The 25,908-nt window shown below is 50.2% G+C and overlaps 1 protein-coding gene across 7 annotated transcripts in view; it reads left to right on the top strand.

Moving 5' to 3' along the window:
* Positions 1–25,908, top strand: part of NFATC2 (nuclear factor of activated T cells 2) — a 187,654-nt gene that overhangs the window by 139,604 nt on the left and 22,142 nt on the right. For all 7 annotated transcript variants that reach the window (XM_067708473.1, XM_067708470.1, XM_067708472.1 and 4 more), the window contains exons 8-9: positions 246–372; positions 2,569–3,258. In XM_067708473.1, the coding sequence (XP_067564574.1) occupies positions 246–372; positions 2,569–3,258 (817 nt within the window). The remainder of the gene's footprint in view (positions 1–245; positions 373–2,568; positions 3,259–25,908) is intronic.

Below are 25,908 nucleotides of genomic sequence, written 5' to 3'. Positions count from 1 at the left end.
AAAATTCTTTTCCATTATAGGTTATTACAAGATACTGAATATAGTTCCCTGGGCTATACAGTAATTCCTTGTTGTTTATCTGTTTTATACTGAATATGTGGTAGTGTGCATCTGTTAATCCCATACTCCCAATTTATCCCCCCCACCACGAGTCCTTCTAGATGGGCTGGTTCACGGTGCTTAGGACCTTGGATGGCAACTTAGATGTGGTTGCAGTTAAGTTATTGACAACTCCTTTCTTTCAGAACATGCTTTTCGTTGAGATCCCTGAGTATCGGAACAAGCACATTCGGACATCAGTGAAGGTGAACTTCTATGTCATTAACGGGAAAAGAAAACGAAGTCAGCCTCAGCACTTTACCTACCATCCAGGTAAGAAGTTCTCTCCGCAGGCCCCCTGTGTGTGGAGAGGCAGCATCGGCCTCTGGGTGAGGATGCACGCGATCTGCTGGGTGACCTAGGGCAGGTGACTCAACCTCTCTGAGCCTCAGTTTCCTCATCTGTCATATGGCACCTTCCTTATAAGAGTTATATAAATCAAATGCACATAAAGTGCTCAGGATGGCGCACATCAACAATATTAACTATTGTTATTAATATTTTCTTGCGAGGGCAGAATAATAATGGGGCACATGTAGACTTGTTCACCAGAAGGTGGCAAAACTGATGACTCCTATCCCTGGTTTAGATTTGATCACAATAGGGGTAGAAGGTGAATATGCCCTAAAATGTGGACTCTTAGGGACCCCACAGCAGGTGGTCACCTGGTGGCCAAATGGAGTTGCCGGGCGGATAACCAGGCCAGGAGGCCTCATTCTTACAAAGCACTACAGTCCTAAGAAGGGCGACGAGAGCCATTTTGCATTCATTCATTTGTCCAGAAAATATCAGAGTGTCAGGCACTGTTTTAGCTTGGAGACACAAGAGTGAACACAACAAAAATCCCTGCCCTCCTGGAGCCGATGTTCTAACAGGGGATGCAGATGAAAGATAATACTGATGGAAGGGGATTCAGATCATAAGTAATACTGATATTACTGATATGTTGGGTTGTGGTTAGGGCTGCAGAAAGAGGCTACAAACTTCCCAAGGCTGAGACAGGCCTGCCAGCAGCCTTTCCAGGAAGTCTACAATCTGAGAATGTCAGCCAGGGTGTAATTTCCAACCTGTGACAGTTTCACATGGAGCCTCTGGGCTGCCGGCAGCACAAAAGTGAGGGCCTGGCTTGGGTGGAATGCGTGCGTCCACAGGTTTGTGTGGCACGGTGAGTGTTCCATTGTCCCACGACTGGTGTACCATGCCGTGAGTGGCAAAGGCCTAATGGGACCCAGAACTGGGGGAGAATCTCTGGGAGGGCTCTAGACCGCAGTTCAACGATCCTTTGTAACAGAGGTTTTCAATTATGTGTCACGTGCTGTCGCCCCTCCTGCGTGGCGATGAGGCCTCTCTGGGTCTGGGCATCAGCACTCACCTGCCTGAACTTGGCTCGAGTGAGAACTCGAGGCCCAGGTACCTGGAGACGGTCTTTGAGTGGCTTCCTGAGAAGTTGGAGTCAAAGCTGCGTTTTTGCTGTAGATGCTGAAACTCCTTTGCCCCCTCCAGCCCCCAGCATTTGGGAGCTCCCCCCACAATTTTATTATGGTCCTGTCACCAATTCATTTACTCCAGTGAAAAGAAAACTGATTCCTCAGTTCCTGGGCCTGGTGATGCTTTGGTAAAGGATGTCGGAGAAGTACGAATTCTGGTGACTGTCCTGGGCGGGGAGAGAGGAACGGTGACCTCACCAACACTCACAGTAGTAATAGTGATAGTAGCAACAACAGCAAACATTGAGCACTTACTGTATGCAGTCACTGTGCATACATATCTCGTTTAATCTTGCCCACAACCCCATGGGGTAGGTATGATTGTTCCTGCCAGCTAACAGATGGGGAGACTGAGGCCCAGGCCAGCAGGCCTCATTCCCCCAAAGTACTACAAAACTAAGGAGGCCGACAGTCACCGTTTGGTCATTCCTTTGTCCAGAAAATATCTGAGTGCCGATTAAGTGCCAGGTACGGTTTTAGGCGCTGGGGATCCAGCACTGAAAAAAAATCCTCCCTTTGAGGAGCTGACATTCTAGTGGGGGGTTTCAGATAATGAGTGAGCACGTAAAGTGCACAGATACTTCAGCTGGCGGTGAGTATGATGAAGGACAGCAAGCAGGGGAGGGGGCTGGAGCTGCCAGAGCAGGAGGAGGCGGCGGAGGCATAATTTTACATCAAGCATTCTTCCCCGAGCTCTCCCCCTGGGCAAAAAGGCTGCACAAGGGCTGACACAGACCCACCAGCCACTTTTCCACTGTCAGAAAGACCTATAGTTCAAGATCATCACCCAGGGTAAAATTTCTAACCTAAGACAATTGCACAGGGAGCCTCTTGCCCAAGGCTAATAAGTGACAGAGCCTAGATCTTTGATCCCACCCTTGTGGACTCCTAAGGCCGTGTTCCTAACCGCTGTCTTCTAATCCTCTATGCACCCCTGTGGCACTAAGAATGGTGCACCCCGTGTGCTTTTCTCTTCTCTCAGTCCCAGCCATCAAGACGGAGCCCACTGATGAATACGACCCCACCTTGATCTGCAGCCCTGCCCACGGGGGCCTGGGGAGCCAGCCTTACTACCCACAGCACCCAATGGTGGCCGAGTCCCCCTCCTGCCTCGTGGCCACCATGGCTCCCTGCCAGCAATTCCGCTCAGGGCTCTCATCCCCCGACGCCCGCTACCAGCAGCAGAACCCAGCGGCCGTCCTCTACCAGCGGAGCAAGAGCCTGAGCCCCAGCCTGCTGGGCTACCAGCAGCCGGCCCTCATGGCCGCCCCCCTGTCCCTCGCGGATGCCCACCGCTCCGTGCTAGTGCACGCTGGCTCCCAGGGCCAGAGCTCGGCCCTGCTCCACTCCAGTCCAGCCAACCAGCAGGCCTCACCGGTGATCCACTACTCGCCCACCAACCAGCAGCTGCGCTGCGGAAGCCACCAGGAGTTCCAGCACATCGTGTACTGCGAGAACTTCGCGCCCGGCACCACCAGGCCCGGCCCACCCCCTGTCAGTCAAGGTCAGAGGCTGAGCCCGGGCTCCTACCCGACGGTCATTCAGCAGCAGAATGCCACAAGCCAAAGAGCCGCCAAAAACGGACCTCCGGTCAGTGACCAAAAGGAAGTATTACCCGCGGGCGTGACCATTAAACAGGAGCAGAACTTGGACCAGACCTACCTGGATGACGGTAAGATGCTTGTTTTTCTCACGGCCCGTGAGTTCGGTGCCCCGAAGCATCTCCCCAGCAAGTTTACTGCACGGCCTGGGTATCTTCCTTCACCTGTTTGGGCCTCAGTGTCCCCCTCCTTAATCTGAGGGAGTTGAATAAGATAACCTTTAAGGCCTCACCCAACTCTGTGCGAGAATCACCTCCAAGCAGGAGTTCTGGGCTGGGTGGTAGGAGCTTTCGTTGCTCCCCTACAACCATTGCAACAGAAGGAGCAAAGGAGGGCACTTCCGGCCCTAGGGGTGTCCCCCGGGTCACGAACTGGGTCAGTTTAACTGCTTCCACTCTTTCCACTTGCCACATTTAGACCAAGGATAGGGAAACAGAAAGGAAGGAAAGCTAACCTTTTATTCCCGGAAAGAAAAAAAAAAATCCCACTTTATAGCCCTCTTGTGTGTGTTTGGGGGAGGGGGAGGGGGCCGGGGGAAGGAGAAGTCTCGTTGAAAAGTGGCTCTCTCGGAAGGGAGCATGAATGGAGGCTTGCGGGCAGGCTGCGGGCGTATCTCTGCCCTGTGCCAGTGGAACAGAGCCGCACATTGATGGGAGGGAAGCAGCGGGCTTCCGTTGTGGTGAGCCCAGCTGATGGGGTGGCTGGACCAATGAAAAGAGGCAGAGGCAGCTTCGTGTGTCTGTAGGCGCCTGAGTCTGTTGGCGGGGGCCCAGCTGGACGGTAGTCTTGTTGGAGTGGCCGTGTGTGTGACATTGGTCTGTGATCGCAGGGAGGAAGGGCCAGTTGTGTTGGCAGGACTCACCTGGGGTCAGCCAGGTGCGGGTGAAGGACAGAGAGGGCGGGGCAGGCAGAGCAGCCTTCCCCTGGGGGCGCCAGAAGAAGGAAGACAGGTGGTTTGAATTTCTGAATGGGAGAAGGAAAGCCTATACGGCTGGCGGCCATCCACAGCTCCGGCCTCCCACTCTACCGGCAGTAGCATCTGATATACCCTGAAACCTCAATTATTTAGGAAAATGTCCTCTCAGGAACCCAGCCAAGAAGTAGGAAGTAAGGCAGAAAGCTTCAGAATAGCCACAGTAGTTATCACAAAGACCAGGTGCTGGTTATCAGACACTCCAGCGGCAGGAATCCTTTGGTGCTCACTTGGAGACCATTGACTTTTCCTTTATGCAAAGTTTTGACGATCCGGGTTATCTGGGGGTTCAGTGACTTCTTGTAGTTTCCATGTCCTCTCTCTAGTAAAACAGTCTTTCAAAAACTTCCCCCAAATGCATCCAGCAAAGATGCTTAGAGCCACTTAGTATAGGGTCAGACTGCCCCGCGTGCCTTACAGGGCTGACCTCAAGGTATTGCTGAGTTAATAATTGATCTGTCCTGAATAATCAAACACAGGTTGAGTTCGGGGCGCTGTGCTCCATTTTAAAAGAGAGACCAAGGTGTCATCCACTTTTGAACAATTTACACCCAAAATGGTGAAGATAAAGTTTTGGTGCTTACCTGAAAGGGGGCTATCATGTAGAAAATTCAACTAATGCAGAATGCCTTACCCGAGTGAGAGGGTGAATGGAATGGGGCTGTAACTGGAACCTCTCTCCACGTGTGCGCTCAGGGGCTGGAGCAGGGCAGAGGTGCTTCATAAATAAATGATGGCAGAGCAGGGACTGGCACTCTCCCCCGTGGACTCTGTCCGGCGCTGGTTTAGTGTCTAGAGTAAGAAATGTGCCAGTCCCTCCCGCTCACCCTGTCCATCATCCCACATAGTAGACCAGTGGTGAGCATCTCGGGTGGAGAGTGGGAGTCCATCCCTGGTTCTCCGTGGTACATCAGATTCCAAGTGGGCCTCACATGGTCATGAGTAACCTTTAAGTATCTGTGGTAGCCCCAGACAGAAGTTTGTGTTACGGAGAAAGCAGCGGAGAATGGAGACCCTTTGGGGCCTCCTAAGTGTCTTTCTGAACACAGGCAGGTTCAAGGTCGTGGTGAGGGCGATCTCCCAGAGGGTCAGTAACACGAGTCAGCTCTAAGGCTGTCTTTGAGAACCGAGATAGTGAAATTGCTTCTACTGGTGGAGGCTTTTCTTAAGTACGTTCTCCATAAGCCCAGTTCCCTGGGATTTTAGGAGGTATTCTCTGCAATGCGGGTTCTGTGGCTGAGAAAGCAAAAAATACTTGATAAAACCAAGTTTTTAAAAACCTTGTTTACTATAGGACTTCTCAGAGCCTTTACTGAGCTAGTGGACATTCTCAATCTCTGAAACGAGGGGGAGGTAGCACTTGCCAGAATTACTTGATCACCCTCACAACTCCAGGGGGTGCTGTTCACATTGTATTTGATTGTACTCTCTGTGAACGGGGGCCCTTGGAGTTATACAGCGTGGCAGGCCTGGGACCCGTCTCCCCTGATGTGCGGGAGAAATGACATGAAGGAATCTGAGAATTCAGAACAAGCACCGCCCCGTCCCATGTGCTGTATGCAGTCTTCTCAATTTGGGGGCTTCACGTTCCTGGGCCCAGAGCATGACAGGGCAGGGGAATAATCTCCACCCATGTGGTCCCCAAAAGGCAGCAATGTGGCTGCTGGTTAGATGTTCCGTGCTTGACTGGAATTGTCCCCAAGGCTCTGCCCAGCCCAGGTCCCTCTGCTGGGGAGGTGCTCATGTGGCCTGATGGCCAGCGGTGAGCCCCGAACTGCACCACCGCTGTAGCCGCCAGGAAGAGGGGTGCAGCATTGTCTCCTAGCTGCTGGGGTTTCAGATCCCTCTCACAGACGCCGTCTGGCCTGTGCACTCACGAAACATTCTCAGACTCCACTGCTGGCTTTGTGAATGTGGGACGCAGACTTCTCAGCTCTGGCATTTCTGACAAGTAAACTGGAAATCCCTGGGTCATTTCTCTAGTCTGTTTGGGAGGCATCCTAGGTCGTTTTCCATCCCTTCCGTCAATTCCCCAAAGGAGGTCTCCCCACAAAATACAGCTCTGGCTGCCCAAGCTCCAGCGGGACGTGCTTCCCAGGTGGGGGCTATTTCTCACCTGCCGTTCATTTGCCTTTTGGGATTTATGGCAAACTGGACTTTGCTTGGAAGCTTTGTGAGAGCTGGGCTTAAGTGCTTTGAGGGTCAAAGGGAGGTTCTGCAGCTGCAAAGAGAAGAGTCACCAGAGGACATGGGTCCGAATGCAAACACGTCGTCTTAGAAGTGAACCACGCTGCTCACCTGTGATCCCGGAAGCCCCAGTGTTTGGTTATCTTTCCCCGACCCTTTGCTAATGATCAGATCGATCCATTGTCGGGTCTGGGCATCCTACCTGGCTCCACCTCTCTTCCTCCCCAGCTGCATTCCTGCACACAGACGCTGCCGTCTGTCTTGGCCCCCTTTGTTCCTGGAACTCCAAAATGCAGCTTCTGCTTTCTCCACTCCAAAGACTTGAGACGTTTTCCAAAAGTCTCTTTTTTTCGCGGTATGCGGGCCTCTCACTGTTGTGGCCTCTCCCGTTGCGGAGCACAGGCTCCAGACGCGCAGGCTCAGCGGCCATGGCTCACGGGCCCAGCTGCTCCGCGGCATGTGGGATCTTCCCGGACCGGGGCACGAACCCGTGTCCCCTGCATTGGCAGGCAGACTCTCTTCCCTGTGCCACCAGGGAAGCCCCAAAAGTCTCTTTTTGAGCTAACAAAATAAGTGATATTTCAGGGCAAAATATACCCTCACTCCTCTCCTCGTGTTCCTCTGCCCGCCCCAACTCAGGCGCACTCTTGAGAAATGCATGCTTTGCACGCACACTCACTGTTTTTCTCTCTGATCCCTTGTCTCCTCTGTAACCAGTTTCTTGTTCTCAAGCCCCGGGTCGTACCTGGCAAATACCCTCAGCTCCTAGCAGTAGCCCGATCCTGTGAACTGTGAGCCCTCCTCTCCATCCCTCCTCCACCAGCCTCCCTCCCTCTCACCCAAAGGCATCAACTGGTTGTCTTTTCTGTGCCAGGCACCCCTCTGGGACTAAGGGGGTACGCTGGTGAGCGAGTCAAAAGTCCTTGCTCTTGTGGGGTGTTTTTTTGGGGAAACGAGGCAGACGTTAGCATGTGAGGTAATAAACCAGCTTATTTCAGGTGGTGATAAAAAGCCACGAGGGAGGGCTTCCCTGGTGGCGCAGTGGTTGAGAGTCCGCCTGCCGATGCAGGGGACACGGGTTCGTGCCCCGGTCTGGGAAGATCCCACATGCCGCGGAGCGGCTGGGCCCGTGAGCCATGGCCGCTGAGCCTGTGCGCCCGGAGCCTGTGCTCCGCAACGGGAGAGGCCACAACCGTGAGAGGCCCACGTACCGCAAAAAAAAAAAAAAAAAAAAAGCCACGAGGGAAAGCACACAAGGTCAGGAGCCGGAGTGTGGCCGGGTGGAGGTGGTGTTGGCCCCCTGAGACCGAGTGCACAGCGAGGCCGGCTCTGAGGGAGTGGGGCTTTGGGGAGCATCGGAGGGAAGGGTGTTTGGGGAGCAGCAGAGGCTGTGAGGTCAGAGGCTGGGCCAGTGTCGGTGGGTTTCTGGCAGCAGGGCAGCGCGATTCGATTTACCTTCTGAAGAGATCGCTGGCCGCATTTGGAAAATGGACACTAGGGAGGCAGAGGTGAAAAACAAAGGGTTTACCTCGCTTTAGACACATCCAGGTACTAGACTGTGAGTCCCGCGGCGGGAATGTTGGGGGCGGGGCAGGGGAGGCACAATTTAAAAGGTTGCCTTGTGCCTCCGTCCACTAGTGTGGTTATTGGAAACCTAACTGGAAGAGCCAAAATGTGATGAGTTCACAAGGAATTCTGATCCCCTCCCCTGCCTAGAACTGAAGGGCGGCTCCACTTTCTACCGCCCAGGGCGCCTGCGTGGAGCAGGTACCAGCGTTCGTGCAGTGCCGGGATGGGGCGGGGTGGGGGGCAGGCAGGCCAGAGAGGCACTGGGGAACTGGGACCCGGAGGGCACTCCTGCCGGGTGCCTCAGGTGACGCGTTCTCGGAAGAGCTGGGGGTTCTCAGGTCATCAGGCCATCTCACCATGGGCTCTGGGGTAGTGAGCCTACGCCGGCAGCCTCGAGACTCAGCCACGGACAAGCACACCCAGGGACAGGGATGAGGCCTGGGACTCAAAGGAGATCCTCCATCCCTTTCTGGAAATGTCTTAGGGAGAAGGATGAGGTCTCAGTGATTGGCCAGAGCCTCTGCCAGTGGCTTGTAAGGATGGCAGCCGGTGTGTGTGTGTGTGTGTGTGTGTGTGTGTGTGTGTGTGTTTATACACGTAGGAAGAGCACAAACCAGTTTGTTTTTCAATCTGCTTTCCCATTCTTCATACTTGAAAATCATTTATTGAAATACATTGAATAAATTTGAATGTTTCTATATATTTAAATATTGAAATATAGGCACACTTAGAAATCAATAGTGTATTCTGCATTTCACCAGGTGGACCACCCAGGTAATCACCACCCAGACCATGCATGACATGGAATCTTGTTAGCACCCCAGGAGCACCCTGGCGTGTAATCTTCTGCCTTCTCCACAAAGGTGGCCATGACCCTGCTTTCTAAGCCCCAGAGGTTCAGTTTGCCTTCCTGTAGAAACAAGTCGCAGAGCTGTGCCCTTTGTGTCTGGCTTCCTTCTGTCAGCCACTAGCTTGTGAGACCCGGCAATGTTGTTGGCTGTAGTTGTTCATTCGTTTTGTTGTCATGGATTATTCCACTGGGGAAACATTCTACCATCTCTGTGTCCATGTTCCTGTTGATGGACACTGGGGTTGTTTCCAATTTTATGAAGAAGCCTTCCATGAACACTCTTTTTTTTTTTTTTGCGGTACGTGGGCCTCTCACTGTTGTGGCCTCTCCCGTTGCGGAGCACAGGCTCCGGACGCGCAGGCTCAGTGGCCATGGCTCACGGGCCCAGCCGCTCCGCGGCACGTGGGATCTTCCTGGACCGGGCCACGAACCTGTATCCCCTGCATCGGCAGGCGGACTCTCAACCACTGCGCCACCAGGGAAGCCCCATGAACACTCTTGAACTCTTCTTTTGCTGCACACACAGGTCAGGAGTGGAGCCCTTGCCAGATGGTTTTCCAAAGTGGTTGTACCCGTTTATACACCCACAGCAGGGCAGGGGGTCCTACAAAGCGGTTTTAAGTTTAGTTCACTTTGTATCTTCTCACCTTGGGACCTGCCCTCAGTTCTAATGAAGGTGCCTAGCTATGGGGGTTCCAGGCTGCAGACCCAGGGGGCTGCAAGCTGTTTGGTTATCAGCTGCTCTGACCCCTGCTTGGACCAGTTACTTAAACTCTCTGGGCCTCTGTTTTCTTACCCATGAAGACTACACCTCCTGTTCAGATACTCAAACTGCCAAGCATGCATTAAGATCTGCACTTGGAAATAAGGCTCCTAAAAGACGTTCAACGATTAATATTCGCTCCATTAATAGTAATGGTGATGATTGTAATAACCTTGCTTCCCTTGAAGTTTCTTGTGGTGCCTTTTCCAGCCTTGCCTTTATTTTGGCCACTTGAATACTTTGACCTTTTTTGTTAGATGAGAATACTCCACATGGAAAAAAGGTAGGGAAAAGCCCCAGAGAACGCACTGATCTGTGGCTCACAGAGGCTGCCTTTCAGCTACAGAGAAGTGGAGTGTACATGTGCTGTTCACGTCGGGGCCCAGACATGGCCCAATTTCAATTCCCTGCTGCCTGCTCTCCTCCGCCCCAGGAGTGAACACGGCAGGTTGGAATGAACCCCAAACTCGCCCATGGAGGTTAGGCGGCCGGCAAGAGCTTGCCCTTGACCCTCGGAAGCCACTCGGGTGCACCGGGAGGAGCTGGCCACACCTTGTGCATTCCTCCATGGGGTGGTCTCCTGGGGCTGCCAGGCGGTGGAGCCAAAGGTGCTGCCCCGCCGCATAAAATGTGTGCAGGGTAGTGGCCTGCCCGTGGGCATTCTCTTTCCTCAGTTGGGCCTAGTTTGAATCTTCCCCTTGCCTTGTTCCCGGTTCTCAGGACTTACTTGCCATGTCTCTGTAAGACATGTTGAATGGAGCTTTGAATATCAGCGTTCGTGCTTCCCTGTGGCCTTGGGCAAGTGACTAGCCTTGCCGTGCCTCGGTTTGCCCATCCACAGAATGGACACGATCCCAGCTCTTCCCTCACGAGGCTGTGGTGAGAAAGTATTGAGTTAATGAGCATCGTACTTTTAGAACAGGGCGTGGCCCAAAGTACTTCCCGATAAACGTTAGCTGCTGTTTTTCTTCGTGAATTTAATTGACTTCTTGTAGGACGTGGTTCAAATTTTTTACGATATATCTGCATAGGAGAATAGAAAATGGGCTATTCTGGTCTTTGGCGATGAGGACCACTTGCCTGTGTGCCCCATCTCTTCCATGTGAGCCAAAGTAGGGGACAAAGCCCCCAGGGCACTGGCTCAAGGTTTCCTTCCCAAGCTTCTTTCAGGGACCTCGGGACATTTACCTGCACACGGGGACGATGCCCCGGGCCCAGGGACAGCTGGGAAGTCCAGTTAGCGTGTCCCCTGCTATGCATCCTCGGTGGAGCATAGCAGGGCCCAACCGCAGGCCCAAGTTTTGCTAGTTGTGCCATCGGCAGAGGGTCCCAGGGTGTCCTTTTAAAAAGCTCTTTACCCAGAGGCTGGATGTGCCGGAGTGTGAGAACAGGCCAGGGAAGAATGGACAGAGGGCCACACCCTTCAATGTGCAGGAAGTGGGAGAGGAATCGAGGGTGGAAGAGCCATCTGTGACTGGCCTGGCTTTGTTCAGCAGGTCAGGGATCTGTAATTGGGGCCGGTCCATGCCTCCGGCAAAGCCTGTGACAAAGCAGCTCCTGTCTGGAGAGGCGTGCAAAGCCCACGGACGGCCTGGCTGCTGCTGACAGCGGCCATGTGCCTGGCCGCCGTGTTGGCCCAGGAGGGCTCGGCTTCTGGCGGCCACCCTGGCAGCGGTGGTGCTGATGGAGGGTGACATGCAGGGATTCTCTGTTCTGATGAGAACCAAGCAAAGTGGTTGCCTGGCTTCCGGCACCGTGGAGAGCCCGAGTCAGGTGTTGTAGTGCAGGGCTGTGCGGGGCACCAGAAACTGCCAGAAACCACCAGTGCCAAGTTTAATTCACACGGCCACCTTTAGCTGGGCACCAATAGAGTCCAGGCTTCCTTTGAGGGCTTTGGTCAGCATTCTTTTTAAAGACCACATAAAAATATCTGTATTTTACAGAGGCACTATGTTTACATGCTTGAACAAACAAAACAATATAAAAAGAGATCCAGCAAAGTCTCACTCCCATTTTTGCTCTGCTCCCTGAGACTAGTTTTCTTGAGCCTTCTGGAGTAGTATTTCTTAGTCTTTTGATCACTATTGCCACCTTTTCTACTCAGGCTCCTTTCTAGATAATTTTTTCCTAATCGCCACCCCCATGAACTGTCAATCCCATAGATGCACTATATACCTGTTTAGGTACCGGGGCCCTTTGCAGGGTCACCAACCATTGTAATAGAACCAACTTTCACCCCTTTGGGATGGTATCCTTCCCATTGGGAATGCATGTTAGAGTATCTGTATGTAATCGTGAGCACATGCAAACGTATCTTCTCATTTTCCCCTTTTAGTCTGTAAGAGGTAGTAACATATACACACAGGTCCCCTGTGGGTGGGGAATTGGGTATCTCTGGCCACCACAGGCAGCACTTATACATCTGTCACTCAGTGAATGGGCGGTTATGTCAGGGGACCGTTCTCTGGAATGGGATGTCTGGTCCGAGGGTCCAGCCTCGATTCAGGGCCTGCTGGGTGTAGAGTTTCTGGAGTTGTCCTGCCTGGCTTTCAGTCTGGCCTCACCACTTCACTCTTTTGTGACCTCAGGTAAGCCACTTATGATAATGGCCCCCAGTTCTCAGGGTTATTGCATGCATGGAAATGGGAGCATCCTTTGTAAGGAAAGCGCTTTGACCAGTACCCGGTGTGCATGGTGGGTGCTCCAGTAGTTGTTCATATACTCTTCTGCCACCACCACTACCGCCAATATCATCGTCATCATCATCACTTCTGGACCATTGCTATAGTCTGAATGTTTGTGTCTCCCACAGCTTATACGTTGAAACCTATCCCCCAATGTGATGGTATTAGGAAGTGGGGCCTTTGGGAGATGCTTAGGTCCTGAGGATGGAGCCCCCTGAATGGGATTAGTGCCCTTTTAAGAGAGACCCCACCAAGCTCCCTAGTCCCCTTCCACCGTGTGAGGTTATGCTGAGAAAGCAGCCATCTGTGAAGAAGCGGGCCATATCTGCCGGCATTTTAATCTTGGACTTCTCAGCCTCTGAAACTGTGAGAAACAAATGTTTGTTGTTTATAAGCCATCAAGTGGCTTTTTTGTTATAGCCTCCTAACTAGACTAAGACAGCCGGCAGGTAGTGGGGGCAGAGCTGGGCTTTGAAGAAGAGCCCTGAGGCTGACTCTTAGCCCTTGTCCTTATTACCCTGCTGGGCTACTTCTTGTTAATTCAGCAAAGAATATTTAGAGTCTCAGTGGAAAATGCCAAAGTCCAGAAAACTGCTTGCCTAGAGACAAGCCCACAAAATTTGCAGGAGCTCCTGGTTGAAGATCGCTTCACGGAGCCAGTAGAAGGTCTGCATCCCTCTCCCAGGAAAATAAACCTCATGTAGGTGTCTGTTCCAGGGGCATCTTTATTTTGCCCCTCTTGATGTTTCCCCACCTTCTAAGAACCTCAGATTTCTAGCTGTGACACTTCGTTGTCCTTTCATCCCAAATCATGTGTACTTTGTGTTGCTGGCTTATGTAAATGTAAGGAACCACCTTCCAGCTGACTCCAGGCCCAGAAGTGCTCAGCCATCTTTTTGAAATTCTGCAAAGCAGCTGTTTTCAAAGGAATGTGTTCTTGCATTTCGAGGTCAGAAGCTACCAAACCAGAAGATAGTCCGTTCTCAGACTTGCTGTCCACTCAGCCCGTATTCCAGAGTAGCCTCTGACCCACAAAGAGCAGACAGGACCCAAGAAAGAGGACCAAGGAGACATCATTTGGTGTCATCCGATGGCCCCAGAGTCAGCCACCAAACCCCAACTTTTAAGGATTCGGAGTCATTTGGACTGTGTTTATTTTCCACTTCCAAAATGAGGTTATTGTCTGGGGGAAACAAGTAAATATCCTGGTGAAGGAATAAGGTGATCAGTTAAGATGTATGGGGAGGTCAGCATCCTTTTTTTCCAAGGCCCTTCTAGACTTTCATTCTTACTAGCACTTACTGCAGAAGTGCTGGGACTGACTTCCCCGCTTAGTGGATGTGCCAGACACGCTGGAAACATGGCTTGTTTCAGGATGATGCAGCAACTGGGTGATTATTGTGAACGCCATTCCATGCAGGACTGTACTTGTGATGGCCTTCACTCGTCCCAGGCCATCACCTAACATAATCCAGAATGTGTGTATTTAAAAATGTGTATTAAAAAATGCATAACTCCCCAATATCAGCTCGAGCTGTAATTTGTTTCTCTCTAGAGAAGTTAGAACTTGAAAAGCAGTTTAGTTATTTGAGGCTATGAATTAGATGGGGGGGGGGGCAGTTAATCAAAATCTTATTTTAATACTGAATTTCTTCCTGTACTCCCTACCTTCTCCTCCATCAATCAGCCCTAACCCATTTCAGATAAATAGTAAAGTTTATTTTCCGGAAAAAGGAAAAATAAACGTTTAATGAAATAGCCCTAGTTTTATTCCTTTCTGTAGAGTTGAGATTTGGGTGCATTTTGTCTTTTGTTGCCCCCGAGTATAGTTCTGGATTCTTTTTTTGCCCTGGACCTATTCAACTTTAGTTTAGCACCATTTTCTTTTACTTTTCATCCGGGAAGGGCTTTGTTCTTGGGAAGTGATGAAACCATTTCTCTGGCTCTTCTCCACTGCATTCCCGACACCTCTTTAATTTGTTATTGACCCCGGGATCTGGCTAGCTGAGACTGTGACTCTGAAGGCAGGACTGGGGCCTGTTTTGCCCATCTCCGATGTCCACAGTCTGTCTCTAGGTGAAGTCAAAGGCAAACCGAGGGTCGAATTTGAAGAGAGAGTCTGTTCAGGTCCTCAGCAACCAATCCTGCCACTTTCAGGTGTCAGGATGACATTGTCCTCATCCCTTTCAACTGCCATGAAATCAGATCTCCGGCCAGGCAAGTGAAGCAGAGTGCACCGTGGTCGTTTTACAACGAGGGCCGAGTATCCCAACTCGATTTTGCGGCGGGCTTGTCTGCTGCAAGTGGTTTGGACTTAAGTCCCAGGCGTTCTGCAAACCAACAAATGGGTTTCAGCTGAAGCCTGTTAGTTCCACCATCCCGGGAAAGTTGAAAGGCCACTCCCTGGTTGTTAGTTTCCAAAACTCTGGACAGAGTGGCTGTTCTGTTGCATAAGCCGACTGCGTGGGGAACGCCTTTGAAATGTTCCGCAGCCGGTTCTTATAGATTTCTGGAAGTCGATGCAGTCTTTTGAATTCTCAGCTTTATTGGAAGCCTAAAAAAGAATTGACCCAAAATTGATGAATGCACCCTTTCCACTTCTTACAGATGGATTGAGTTGTGGTCTGCTTCAGGACTTGGCATGCGGGCGGCCAACTAGTGTTCCATGGGCTGCATTGAGCCTGCAGATATTTTGTTTGGCCCACACAGTATTTAAAAAAATATTTGGATTAGATGCCAACGTTTAAAAACCAGGAGATTGCACATAAAAATACCGATTTCCGGCTTTCCTTGGAAAATCCAAGCATCTGGCCACCCTGGGCCCCATATTCTGCACGGCGGCTACCTGGAGTCACAGTCAAGGCTGGTCCTGAGTAGAGACCACCTCCTTTATTCAGACAGAGCATGTACTTGTCCGTGGTGCTCCCCCTCCCCCTCTGTCTCCTGAAGATGGATGGAGTGTCCGTTGTTATTTACCAGCACGCTGGTACTGTTGTTCCTTTTATACTTGGCCGACCTCACTCAGTCAAGGTTTCCATCCAGACCCGTTCGGCATCTGCATTTGTTAGCGCTCTTCTGGAAGTGGCTCTTCCGTGGCCACCTAACCCAGCACCTGGTGCACAGTGGGGACTCTGGAGGTGTCAGCTCCCTCTTTCTTCCGTCTCCCTCCTTGTGGCCAGGGGTAAGATTTAAAAACACCTTTTTGGATGAAACGCTGTAAATATATATAAACATAGAGTAGCACAGTGTACCCACTTACCCACCACTCAGCTCCAACTGTGGTCAACTCGTGGCCAGTCGGGTTTCTTTTACGCCTCTGTCTTCTACCACCTCGATTTCACAATAATAGTTTGAAGCAAATCCTACACATCAAAACTCCTAGATACCAAAACCATATCATTTTGTGTGTGAATATTCAGTATGTATCTCTAAAAGAAAAGGTTTCTGAAAATACTCATAACACACATGAAACTTAATGAAAATTCTGTAAAATCATGAAATATCTGGTGTTTAAACTTCCAGTCTTCTCACACATAACATAAAGGTTTCCTCCTTCTTTGTTTTGTTTTTATTATTTGATAGTCTGAATCAGGATTCAGACCAGGCCCACACACTGCACGTGGATGCCTTGGGGTCTAAGACTGTTGTCATCCAGAGGTTCCCCCTCTAGATTAAATAACAGAACCCTTTTTTGGTTTTATCATCATCATTATTGTTATTTTGCAATTTATTTGTTGAAAAAACCAGATTGTTCATCCTATAAAATTTCTCACAGTCTGGTTTTTACCAATTATGTCCCCATGGTGAGGTTTAGCATCTTCCTGTAAATTGGCAGTCAATTCTAGTGGTTTCATGGATTCAGGTTTAACTGGGCAAGACTGCTTCATAGGTGGGCGCATCTTTCTGTCAGGCAGCACGTGCTGTCAGGCTGTCCCCTTCTTGGTGATGTTACCAGCTACTGATGGTCAGTGCCGAAACTCCATTAATTCAGTGGTGCATTGATTGCAAAATGGTGATATTCTGTTCTAATTCTGTCTTCCCTTCCTCTTCTGTTAGCTGGAAAACTTCTATAAAGAGAAACTTTCCTTCATCAACAATGGTAGGATTCATATAGGAAAAGCAGGATGAATGCTTGATTCTTTCCCTTTATTTACCAGTTTTTAAAATAATGGGTTGTTCATTAACATCGTCCAGTGGTGATCAATTAAGGGTTTTTTTTTTTTTTGGTACCGTTATGAACTCATAGATTTAAGCATAACTGATGTTTTAAGATTCTAATGGGCTCTTTTGCTTGCTCCTTTTGTCTTTATCATTTGAGGGATCTAAATAATATGACTTTCTCTCCTTTTTTCACCTGGCTTAGCAATATGCTCAGATACATATTTTTTAAAATAAATTTATTTATTTATTTTTGGCTGTGTTGGGTCTTCAGTGCTTCGTGTGGGCTTTCTCTAGTTGCTGTGAGCGGGGGCTACTCTTCGTTGCGGTGCGTGGGCTTCTCGTTGTTGTGGCCTCTCCTGTTGAGGAGCACGGGCTCTAGAGCGCAGGCTCAGCAGTTGTGGCGCACGGGCCTAGCTGCCCCGCGGCACGTGGGATCCTCCCGGGCCAGGACCCGAACCCGTGTCCCCTGCATTGGCAGGCAGACTCCCAACCACTGTGCCACCAGGGAAGCCCCAATGCTCAGATATTTTGAGACATCAGGAAGGAAAGAACCCTATACGCAGACTAAGGGTTGTGTTCCCTACATGTGTGAAGGGGAAATCATAAAATAGCTCTTGAGTGCCATCTGGCTCAGAGATCCCTCGCAGCATTGACGAGTCTTTAAGAGTGATTTAAGAACAGAGTTTACAGGGCAGGGGAAAGTTATGTATTGATGAGGATGTAGAGGGCACCCAAAGTAACAGCAGCTTAAACAAGATAGATGATTGATTTCTCATGTAACAGCACAGGCATAAGCAGTCCAGTGCTGGTATACTGGTCCCATGGTGCCAAGACTAGGCTCTTTCTGTCTTATCACCCTGCCATTCTTAGGGTGGTACCCTCATCTGCACTAAGATGGCTCCTGGATGCAGGAGAGGGTGGAGGAAAAGAGGAAGAAAGGCATGCCCCTTCTCTTTAAGGGCATAACCTGGAAATCTCATATATCCCAGCATCTGATACCTCATTGGCCAGAACTTTGTCATGTGACCAGAGTGAGCTGCAGGGGAGTCTGGGAAATGTAGTTTTTATATTTACCCAACCATGTGCAGGGCTAAATCCTATTACTGTGGAAGACAGGAAGAATGGGTTCTGGGTCTCTGCACAAGAAGCATGATCATAATGGGAAAATAGCTCCAAAAGGAGGTTGGATATTTTGTATTGTTTAATATTCTTAGGAGTTTCTTCATCTATTCCACAAATATTTATTGAATGCTTCCTATGTGCCAAGTGCAATTTTAGGTCCTGGGGACACAGAAATGCATTAAACAGGTCCCTGCTTTCATGAAGCTTACCTCCTAGTTAGGGAACCAAACAAACAGCTAAACAAATATGTAATTGTCTCTCTGCATCTACAGGGAATTAGTCCCAGGATCCCCTGCAGGTACCAAAATCCATGGGTGCTCAAGTCTTTTATATAAAATTGTGTAGTGTTTGCATATAACCTACATGTATCCTCATGTATACTTTAAATGATCTCCAGATTAATCGTAATACCTGATGCAAGGTAAATGCTATGTAAACAGTTGTCAAGCTTTTGGAACTGTCAGGAATTATTTTTTCTGAACATTTCAATCCACGGTTGGTTGAATCTGTGGATGTGGTTATAGTCTATGGAGAAAGTCTAAAACAGAAGAGGGAAGAGCCCTTACATGTCCAGTTATTGCTGACTCTCCCCATGGAAGGAAGAATTGCCACCAGTTGAGAACCACTGGTCGGAAAGGTTTGTGCCTGATTCTAATGGAAACAACAGCTTTGTAATGTTGAGTGTTGACTGTAAAGGCCTGTTTCATAGACTGGAGAACTCTTGGCTCTCTCTGGGTGTGAGAAGCCACTAGGAACTTCTTTCTTGCTGTGTTCAGTGTATTCCCTGCTGAGCGCCTGGGACAGTGGCTTCAGGGTCAGAGATGTTGATGAGTAGTTGTTATCAAAGGAAGCTTGACTTGGAGCCCCACTTTGCCTCCTTACTTGTGGCCTTGGGCGAGGCATGTGTGAAAAGCGATTTATAGACTGGCATGTGCCCCACAGATACTGGGGAGGGCCTCTTCTAGCGTGGGGTTAGCAGGCTGCTGCCTCAGGAGACTGCCAGGAGGCATCTCGTTTGGGCATTTGCTTTCTTGGTTTGCCTTTAATCTGCTGGTGCCCATTCATTCATTCCTTCTTTGAATGGATATTCGCTGGGTACCTACTGTCTTCTGGGCTTTGTGCCAGGGGCTGGGACACAGCAGTGAGTGCAATGGACCGAGGCCCTCGCCTCATCTGACCAAGTCTCTAGGGGAGATGTTAATCCATGAGTAATGCGAATTTCAGATGGGGTTCAGTGCTCTGATGAAAACAAACAGGTGAAGGTAGGGGAGGGCATAACTTCTGACCGGGCAGTCAGGGCCAGCCTCTTAGAGGAGGCGACCTTGAGCTGAGACCTGAGGGAGGAGGCGGGGAAAGGGAATCCCAGGCAGAGGGAACAGCACGTCTAAGTGCTGGTTTGAGTGGAGGACAGAAAGGTCTGGGGTCGTTGAGATTCATGCCCAGGAGATGAGCGTTTGAGGGCAGGCCAGACCACGGAGGGCCTCAGGGGCCACAGCGAGAGGTTTGGATTTGATTCGTGGAGGGAAGGGAAGCTGCTGGCAGGTAGAAGGTTGCCGTTTGGGGGGTGTGTTGGCCAGGCTGGCAAGTACAGTTAATAATCATAACAATAATCCCTCCCCCTTAATGAGCACCTTTGGAAGGCAGACTATCATCTCCGAATCAAGGCTGTGAGACCAGGCTGAGGAGCGAGGCAGTGATCTGTCTCGGGTCACAGAGCTCAAGGCCCAGGGGATGAGCTGGTGGAGGCATGTGTGTGAGAGAATGATCTAGATTCAATTCATAAACAGAATGGAGCATTTATCTTGGGCCTTTCACTCCGTGTATCTGATGAGACGCCAGAAAATTGCTTTCCCTCCAGACCCGCTGATCTGACTGCTTCCTGGACACCTCTGCGTGGTCACCCTGCAGGAATGCCAGACTCAACCGGTGCTAAAATGCTCTCATACCCGACCCTTCTCTATTCCTATCTCCCCTCCCCTACCTGTCCTGAGGAATTTGGGGTGTGGCCTTAGGCGAGTGACTTAATGTCTGTGACCTCAGTTTCCCCATCTGTAAAATGGGGCTAATAGCAGTGCTTCAGGTTTAAATGAAGTGATATATGAAAGTGCGTATAGCAAGGTCAGTCACATGGCAGGCGCTCCCTAGTGTAACTGTCAGCTTCATCATCTTCCTCTGTCCAGGGTTGTGGAAATGTCTTAGTCTCTGCATTTGGGACGTGCCAACCCTTCTTTAATATCTTCTCACCACTTCCGGGTCGAGGCCATCTGCTCAGGCCCCACAGTGAGCCTCGTCAGGGACGCTGGCCCGGGCCCTCCGGACACCCTGCTGCGTGTGGGGTGCGGGAGGTCGACTGTAGCCTCGTTCGTACCAGCAGGCGGCCGGAAGCAACCTGAATGTCTGTTAATAAGAGCCAGTCACACAAGGGGGTACTGGGCAGCTGGGGATGGGAGTAGGAGGGGGGGACCTTTTCCTGTCTGTATGTTTATGCTTTGGGATTCTTTTCGCCTTTGCCATATGCATGTATTTACTTTAAAAAAAAATTAAGGGGAAAAAAAAGATGAAGGGATACAGTTCAGGTCCTAGCAATGACCCTAGAAGCTAATATAAAAAAAATGGGGATTAAGAAATAGGAAGCTTTTAGTCCCGGTCAGGGGCGCGTCTCCCACCATTTGGATGCGTAATTGTCCTTGTGCACCCTTCTGGGCTTTGAGTGGAGGAGGACACGCAGCTGTGCTGAGATTTTCTTGCCTCTGGACCTGCGCCCACGCCGTAACCTCCGCCTGGAATGTCCCACCCCTCCCTCTGGTGCCTTCTGAAATCTGACCAGCGTTTGGAGGCTCTGACAAGCTCTCTTCTCCCTGCAGCCATAGGGTTTCTCTCTTCCTCTGAGCACTGGAGCCACACCTGGTCCCTTGCAGTTGCTGTTTATTCCATGTTCCTTTCAGGTGCTTTTGTGTATTCCCCACCCCCCACCTCAAGTCCAAGTCTCCGGCTGGTAAGGACTGATGTCTCTGGCCTGTCTGTACCCCGGCTGCGCCTGGGCTGACTTTGCTTAGAGTACGTAAGCCCTTAATAACATTTTCTAATGTCGCCTTTGTGCAGTCTAGCCCCGCTCCCTGCACATAAGATGCTCACCATATATTTGTGGAACTGCATGAATATCCCAGAATGAAATGGAGATCATATACTGCCTGGGTTTTTTGTTTGTTTTTAAAATTTATTTATTTCATTTATTATTTTTGGCTGCGTTGGGTCTTTGTTGCTACTCTTCGTTGCGCTGCACAGGCTTCTCATTGCAGTGCCTTCTCTTGTTGCGGAGCACAGGCTCTAGGCATGTGGGTTCAGTAGTTGTGGCTCGCAGGCTCTAGAGCGCAGGCTCAGTAGTTGTGGCGCACGGGCTTAGTTGCTCCGTGGTATGTGGGATCTTCCAGGACCAGGGCTCGAACCTGTGTCCCCTGCATTGGCAGGCGGATTCTTAACCACTGTGCCACCAGGGAAGCCCACTGCCTGGGTTTTAAATGATTGAAAACTATTCATCATAAAACCACAACAATAATACGTCTTTTTAATAATAAAAGCAGCTAATACTTAGATGTCATTTATTGCATACCAGGCACTCTTCTAAGACATCATTATTTTAACGTATTTAATCTTCACAACAGCCCCAGGAGGCAAGGACTATAATTATTCCCATTTTATAAATGAGGAACCTAGTCCAGAGAGGTTCAGTAACTGGCCCAAGGTCACACAGCGAGTGAGTAAGTATGTAGATGTTCCTTATCTAGGTTTCTGGGGAGGAAAGATGCCATGCATTTCTTTGGGAGTTCAGGAGTACAAATCCAAAAAAACTCTGGAGCAGCTGCTTGCAAGGTGTGACAGCATATAAAACCTAGGGAGATGACCTGTGTCCTGGTCCTAGAATCAGGCCTCACGACAGCTTTGGAAGCAAGGGCTGTGAGCTTTTCAAAAGGCCTGAAGAAAAGTTTGAGAGACTTAGGGGGCTGGAGTGGAGGAATAAACTCCATCCGAAAAGAGAAGCACAGAATTGAAGTGACAAATGTTCAGTGAACTGCCTGTAAACATAAGATGTCAGCCAGTCACCTTCAACCTTTGCAGCAATATTTAAATTGTATTTATTGTGAGCAGTGGGGGCATTTTACTCGCTCGGCATCGTAGGGCCAGCCTGGAGTTTTCAAAAGTAACAGTGCCGGGGCCCTCGAATGTCCTGCTGGTTCTCTGTGGGGTGGCAGTCAGGGGGGCACAGGGAACAGCGCGGGGAGGCTCCAGCGGGCCCCTGGTCTGCCCCTCGATGCCACGCTCTCCTGGCCTCAGACTGCCCAGTGGACTTGAGTCCCAGAGGCAGAGTCCGAAGACCAGGCCGGGGCAGGCCTTCAAAAATGTGCTGGCTGCTGGGCCCACTAGAAAATCCATTTCTTGCTTCCAGCCGGCAGCCCTGCCCAGCCCCGGGCCATCCTGGGGTTGTTGTGACAGCAAAACGAAGTGCCATGGAAACGCCTGTGCAACCCCGGGCTGCCTGGAGAGCAGGGCAGCTGCTCTCAGCTGGGACGGGGCAGCTTCCATCTGCCCTCCTCCCATTCCCCTTGGTATCCTGTTGTGCTTGGCCTGGGCTGGCTTTGGACTCAGAAGCGCTTCTTTTGCAGGGAGACCCGCGAGCTCGCTCCCCCTTTTCACGCCAAGAGGCAGCCCAGCTGGCTCTCACGCCCCGATTCCGGCTGCCGCCTTCCAGCCCCCTGTTCCTCCCGAAGGTGCGTCCCTGTGGGCCCAGCTGGCGGCCGGGGACGCCCGGGAGTGAGCATCTCAGCTGGCCCGGGGCTTCCCTCTGTAAACAGCGCAGTGTTTGCATCCCAGGCCTGGTCAGGGCTCTCCCGGCCAGTGGGGCCTCCCTCCCGCTGTGGTTCCAGGCATGTCTGGGGGCAGAAAACAGAAACCAGCCCTGTGTTTTCCAGGCTGCCAGGCTTCTGAGAAGTTCATGCCTCAGCCCAGAAATTCCCTGCTTCCGCTCACCCCCGGCCCCTTTCAGAGAAGAGGGTACCTGCTCCCCACAAGCTGGCTTCCTGTCTCTTCCGATGCAGGGCAAGTTTCTGGGAAGGTCTTTGGCCCCATTCGCAGTGGCCCTATCTCTCTGGTCACGGGACCCTCTCCCACCCCAGTCCCGCAGCTGTTTGATGTCAGAGCACAGGTCATGGGGACCCTGCCGTGGGCTCTTGCCACCTGACTGTGGCCAGGATCACCCTGGAAAGAGTTTCCTAAGTTCAAACTCTAGATCACAGCCCTGGGGCAACTGCTGTCCTGAGGGAGCTGCTAGGCGTTTGGGGTTCCCTCTGTGGGGCTGGTGTTGGGGGCCGGCAGGAAGGAAAGCAATACATTGAAAGTAATTCCTGCTGAAATAGGAGTGACTGATAAGGTTAGGGCCCCCTCCTGTGGGTGCCTCCAATTCCCACGGGGGCTCATTCATGCTGATGGGTCTCAGGGAGAAATGGGCTGGGATGTTTTCATGCAGAGGTTGCCATCTCTAGTTTCTGTGTCGGAAGGTTTGGCATCCTAACCCAAAGTCTTGCAATTTAGTCAGTTCTACTCCACACTTTTGCTGAGGACCTACCTACTATGTGCCAGGCAGAGAACAAGTCAAAGGGCATTGATTTGCTAACTCGCACCGTGGTTTGTAATATGGCCACGTGGAGAGAGAGAGAGAGAGAGAGAGAGAGAGAGAGAGAGAGAGAGAGAGAGAGAGAGTGTGTGTGTGTGTGTGTGTGTGTGTGTGTTTGCGTGCACGTGCCCAAAATCAGGCATGCAAAGGAACAGCCCAAGAGCTTGATCATTTTAGGTCTGAACAAAAAGCTTCTGTCTTTACCATTAAACCAACGTTTCTTGGCGAGGCAGGAAGGCCAGGGTAGAGTGGTTTCGAGTTTGCGCCCTGGAATCCCGCCTGCATTTAAATCCTGGCTCGGCCACCTGCTGGCTGTGTCACTCTGAGCAAGTCCCTTCAGCTCTCTGAGTCTTGGTTTACTGGACTGCAAAATGGGGATAATAATAATACCACCTACTCAGGGGGCCTTGTGAACACCGAATGGTTAATGCATGTAGATTTCTTAGACCAGAACCTGGCACAGAGCAAGTGCTCAGAACGTGCCAGCCTCCTGCACGATTTCTTTTTTTTTTTCCTGAATGAATCAAACCGTTTCTTTCCGATTTGCGCCATAGGAATTATCCAAAGCTCCTTCTCCCCACCATCGATACCAAGACAGACCATCTTGTGGATCCCATTCAGCTGTGTGGTGAATCCCCACGCAGCACGATTTCTTGACACCTGAGGCCAGCCAGGTCAATTGGCAGGTGCTGGGTGAATGAGGGGCGGTCCCTGCCCTGTGGATCTTACAGTCTCACGGGGAAGAAGGATAATAAATACAACAGAGAAACGTATTTCAGATGGTGAGACATGCTATGAAGGAGAGAAACAGGTGCTGTGAAAGGAGACCCTGGACAGGGTCTCTCAGAGGAGGTGACCTTCTCCTGCCCCAAGTGTGCCAGAAGGCCCCCTCCCCCAGTCCCCACGGGCACCCTGCTGTTGTTCCCCAGCGAGTTCATGTGTGGTAGGCACAAGGTAGTCTGTCTCAGTTTGTCTACCTTCCCTCCATTTCCTTCCCCACCTCCTTCCTTCCTTCCTTCTCCCTCCCTCCCTCCTTCTCTCTCCGTTTCTTCCTTCTTTCCTTCCCTCCTTTCTTTAACTGCCAAATGACTTTCATTAAATATACATAAGATAGGGCTTCCCTGGTGGCGCAGTGGTTGAGAGTCCGCCTGCTGATGCAGGGGACACAGGTTCGTGCCCCGGTCCGGGAAGATCCCACATACTGCGGAGTGGCTGGGCCCGTGAGCCATGGCCGCTGAGCCTGCGCGTCTGGAGCCTGTGCTCCACAACGGGAGAGGCCACAACAGTGAGAGGCCGGTGTACCACAAAAAAAATATATATGTATATATATACTCATAAGATATAAAAAATGATAACAATACAAATACCGTGTGCCTACCCCGAGTTTAAAGAAAAAGAATATAACCATTACCTTTGCACTCTTGTGCCTTCTAAAATCATTTTTTATTTGCAAATCTTTCGGTTATGTTTCTCTACAAGAGCACTCGTCAAAAATTTTTCTCTGATTTTCATTCTCACAGTGAAACTAATTCTTTTTTGGGGTCTAACTTTTTTAAATGGAAGTACAGTTCATTTACAATATTGTATTAGTTTCAGGTATATGACAAAGTGATTTAATTACACATGTGTGTGTGTGTGTGTGTGTGTGTGTGTATATATATGACACACAGATCTATATATATTCTTTATTTAGATTCTTTTCCATTATAGGTTATTGCAAGATAGTGAATAATATAGGTCCCTGTGCTATACAGTAAACCCTTATTGTTTATCTACTTTATATATAGTAGTGTGTTAAAATAATTCTTTAATATCAAACTCAATGCTCAAATTTCCAGCTGCCTCATAAATGCCCTAATTTTTTCCCCACGGCTCGTCTTGACTCTGGATCCAAGGCAGGCCCACACGGTGTGGTTGTTTGAAATGTACTTTCCATTTCTTTCATCTGTGCAGGCCCCCTTTATCTTTTTCCCCTCTGCCATCTTTGCGTTGAAGAAGCCAGGTGGTTTGCATGTAGGCTGGGTGTTGCTGGTTGCAGCCCCAAGGTGCCATCAGTCGTTGCTTTGTCCTCAGCATTTCCCGTAAATCAGTAGTGAGATGAGTGGCTGGATCAGATTGAGTTTGATGTTTTGAGTGAGGCTCCCTCATACGTGGTGTGTTCCTCCAGCAGAGGTGTCTGGGGTCTGTCTCTGTTCAGCAGTGTTCACAGCCATGATGTTCCACGCCTGGACTGAGCATGGAATTTTGAGTGTATTTTCTTCCCTCCCACCTTAGACTAGTTGCTATCCTCAATTTTGTGTTTGTCACTCTCCTTTTTTTAAAAAAATAGTTTTACCACTTGTTTGATTCTCTAAACAACACACTGCGTTTTCCATGCTCGTGAACTTTACATAAATGCAGTCATTCTGTAGTAGTTTTCCGCAACTTGCTTCTTCCTTCAACATTACGTTCTTGGCATTCATAGGGTGTCATTTTTGTAGCTGTAATTCTTTCCTTTTCTCTGCCGTGTAATAGTCCATCGTAGAGCTCATTTATCCTTTCTGCTGATGGTGGACATTTGGTCATTTCCAGGTTTTTTTCCCTATGCTGGTACAAACAGTGCTTTCCAAAATGTTCTTTCTCTGCACACAGAGGTGTTTCTGTCGGGTTGTACTTACAAGTAGAACTGCTTGGTCATTGGGCGTACACATCTGCCACATCAGTAGACAATACCAAATTGTCTTCCAAAGCGGTTGTGCCAGTTT

This window comes from Pseudorca crassidens, chromosome 15 (genome assembly GCF_039906515.1).
Source record: "Pseudorca crassidens isolate mPseCra1 chromosome 15, mPseCra1.hap1, whole genome shotgun sequence".
NCBI lineage: Eukaryota > Metazoa > Chordata > Mammalia > Artiodactyla > Delphinidae > Pseudorca > Pseudorca crassidens.
The sequence above is the reverse complement of the archived record's forward strand: the minus strand, read 5'-3'. Positions and strand labels throughout refer to the sequence as shown.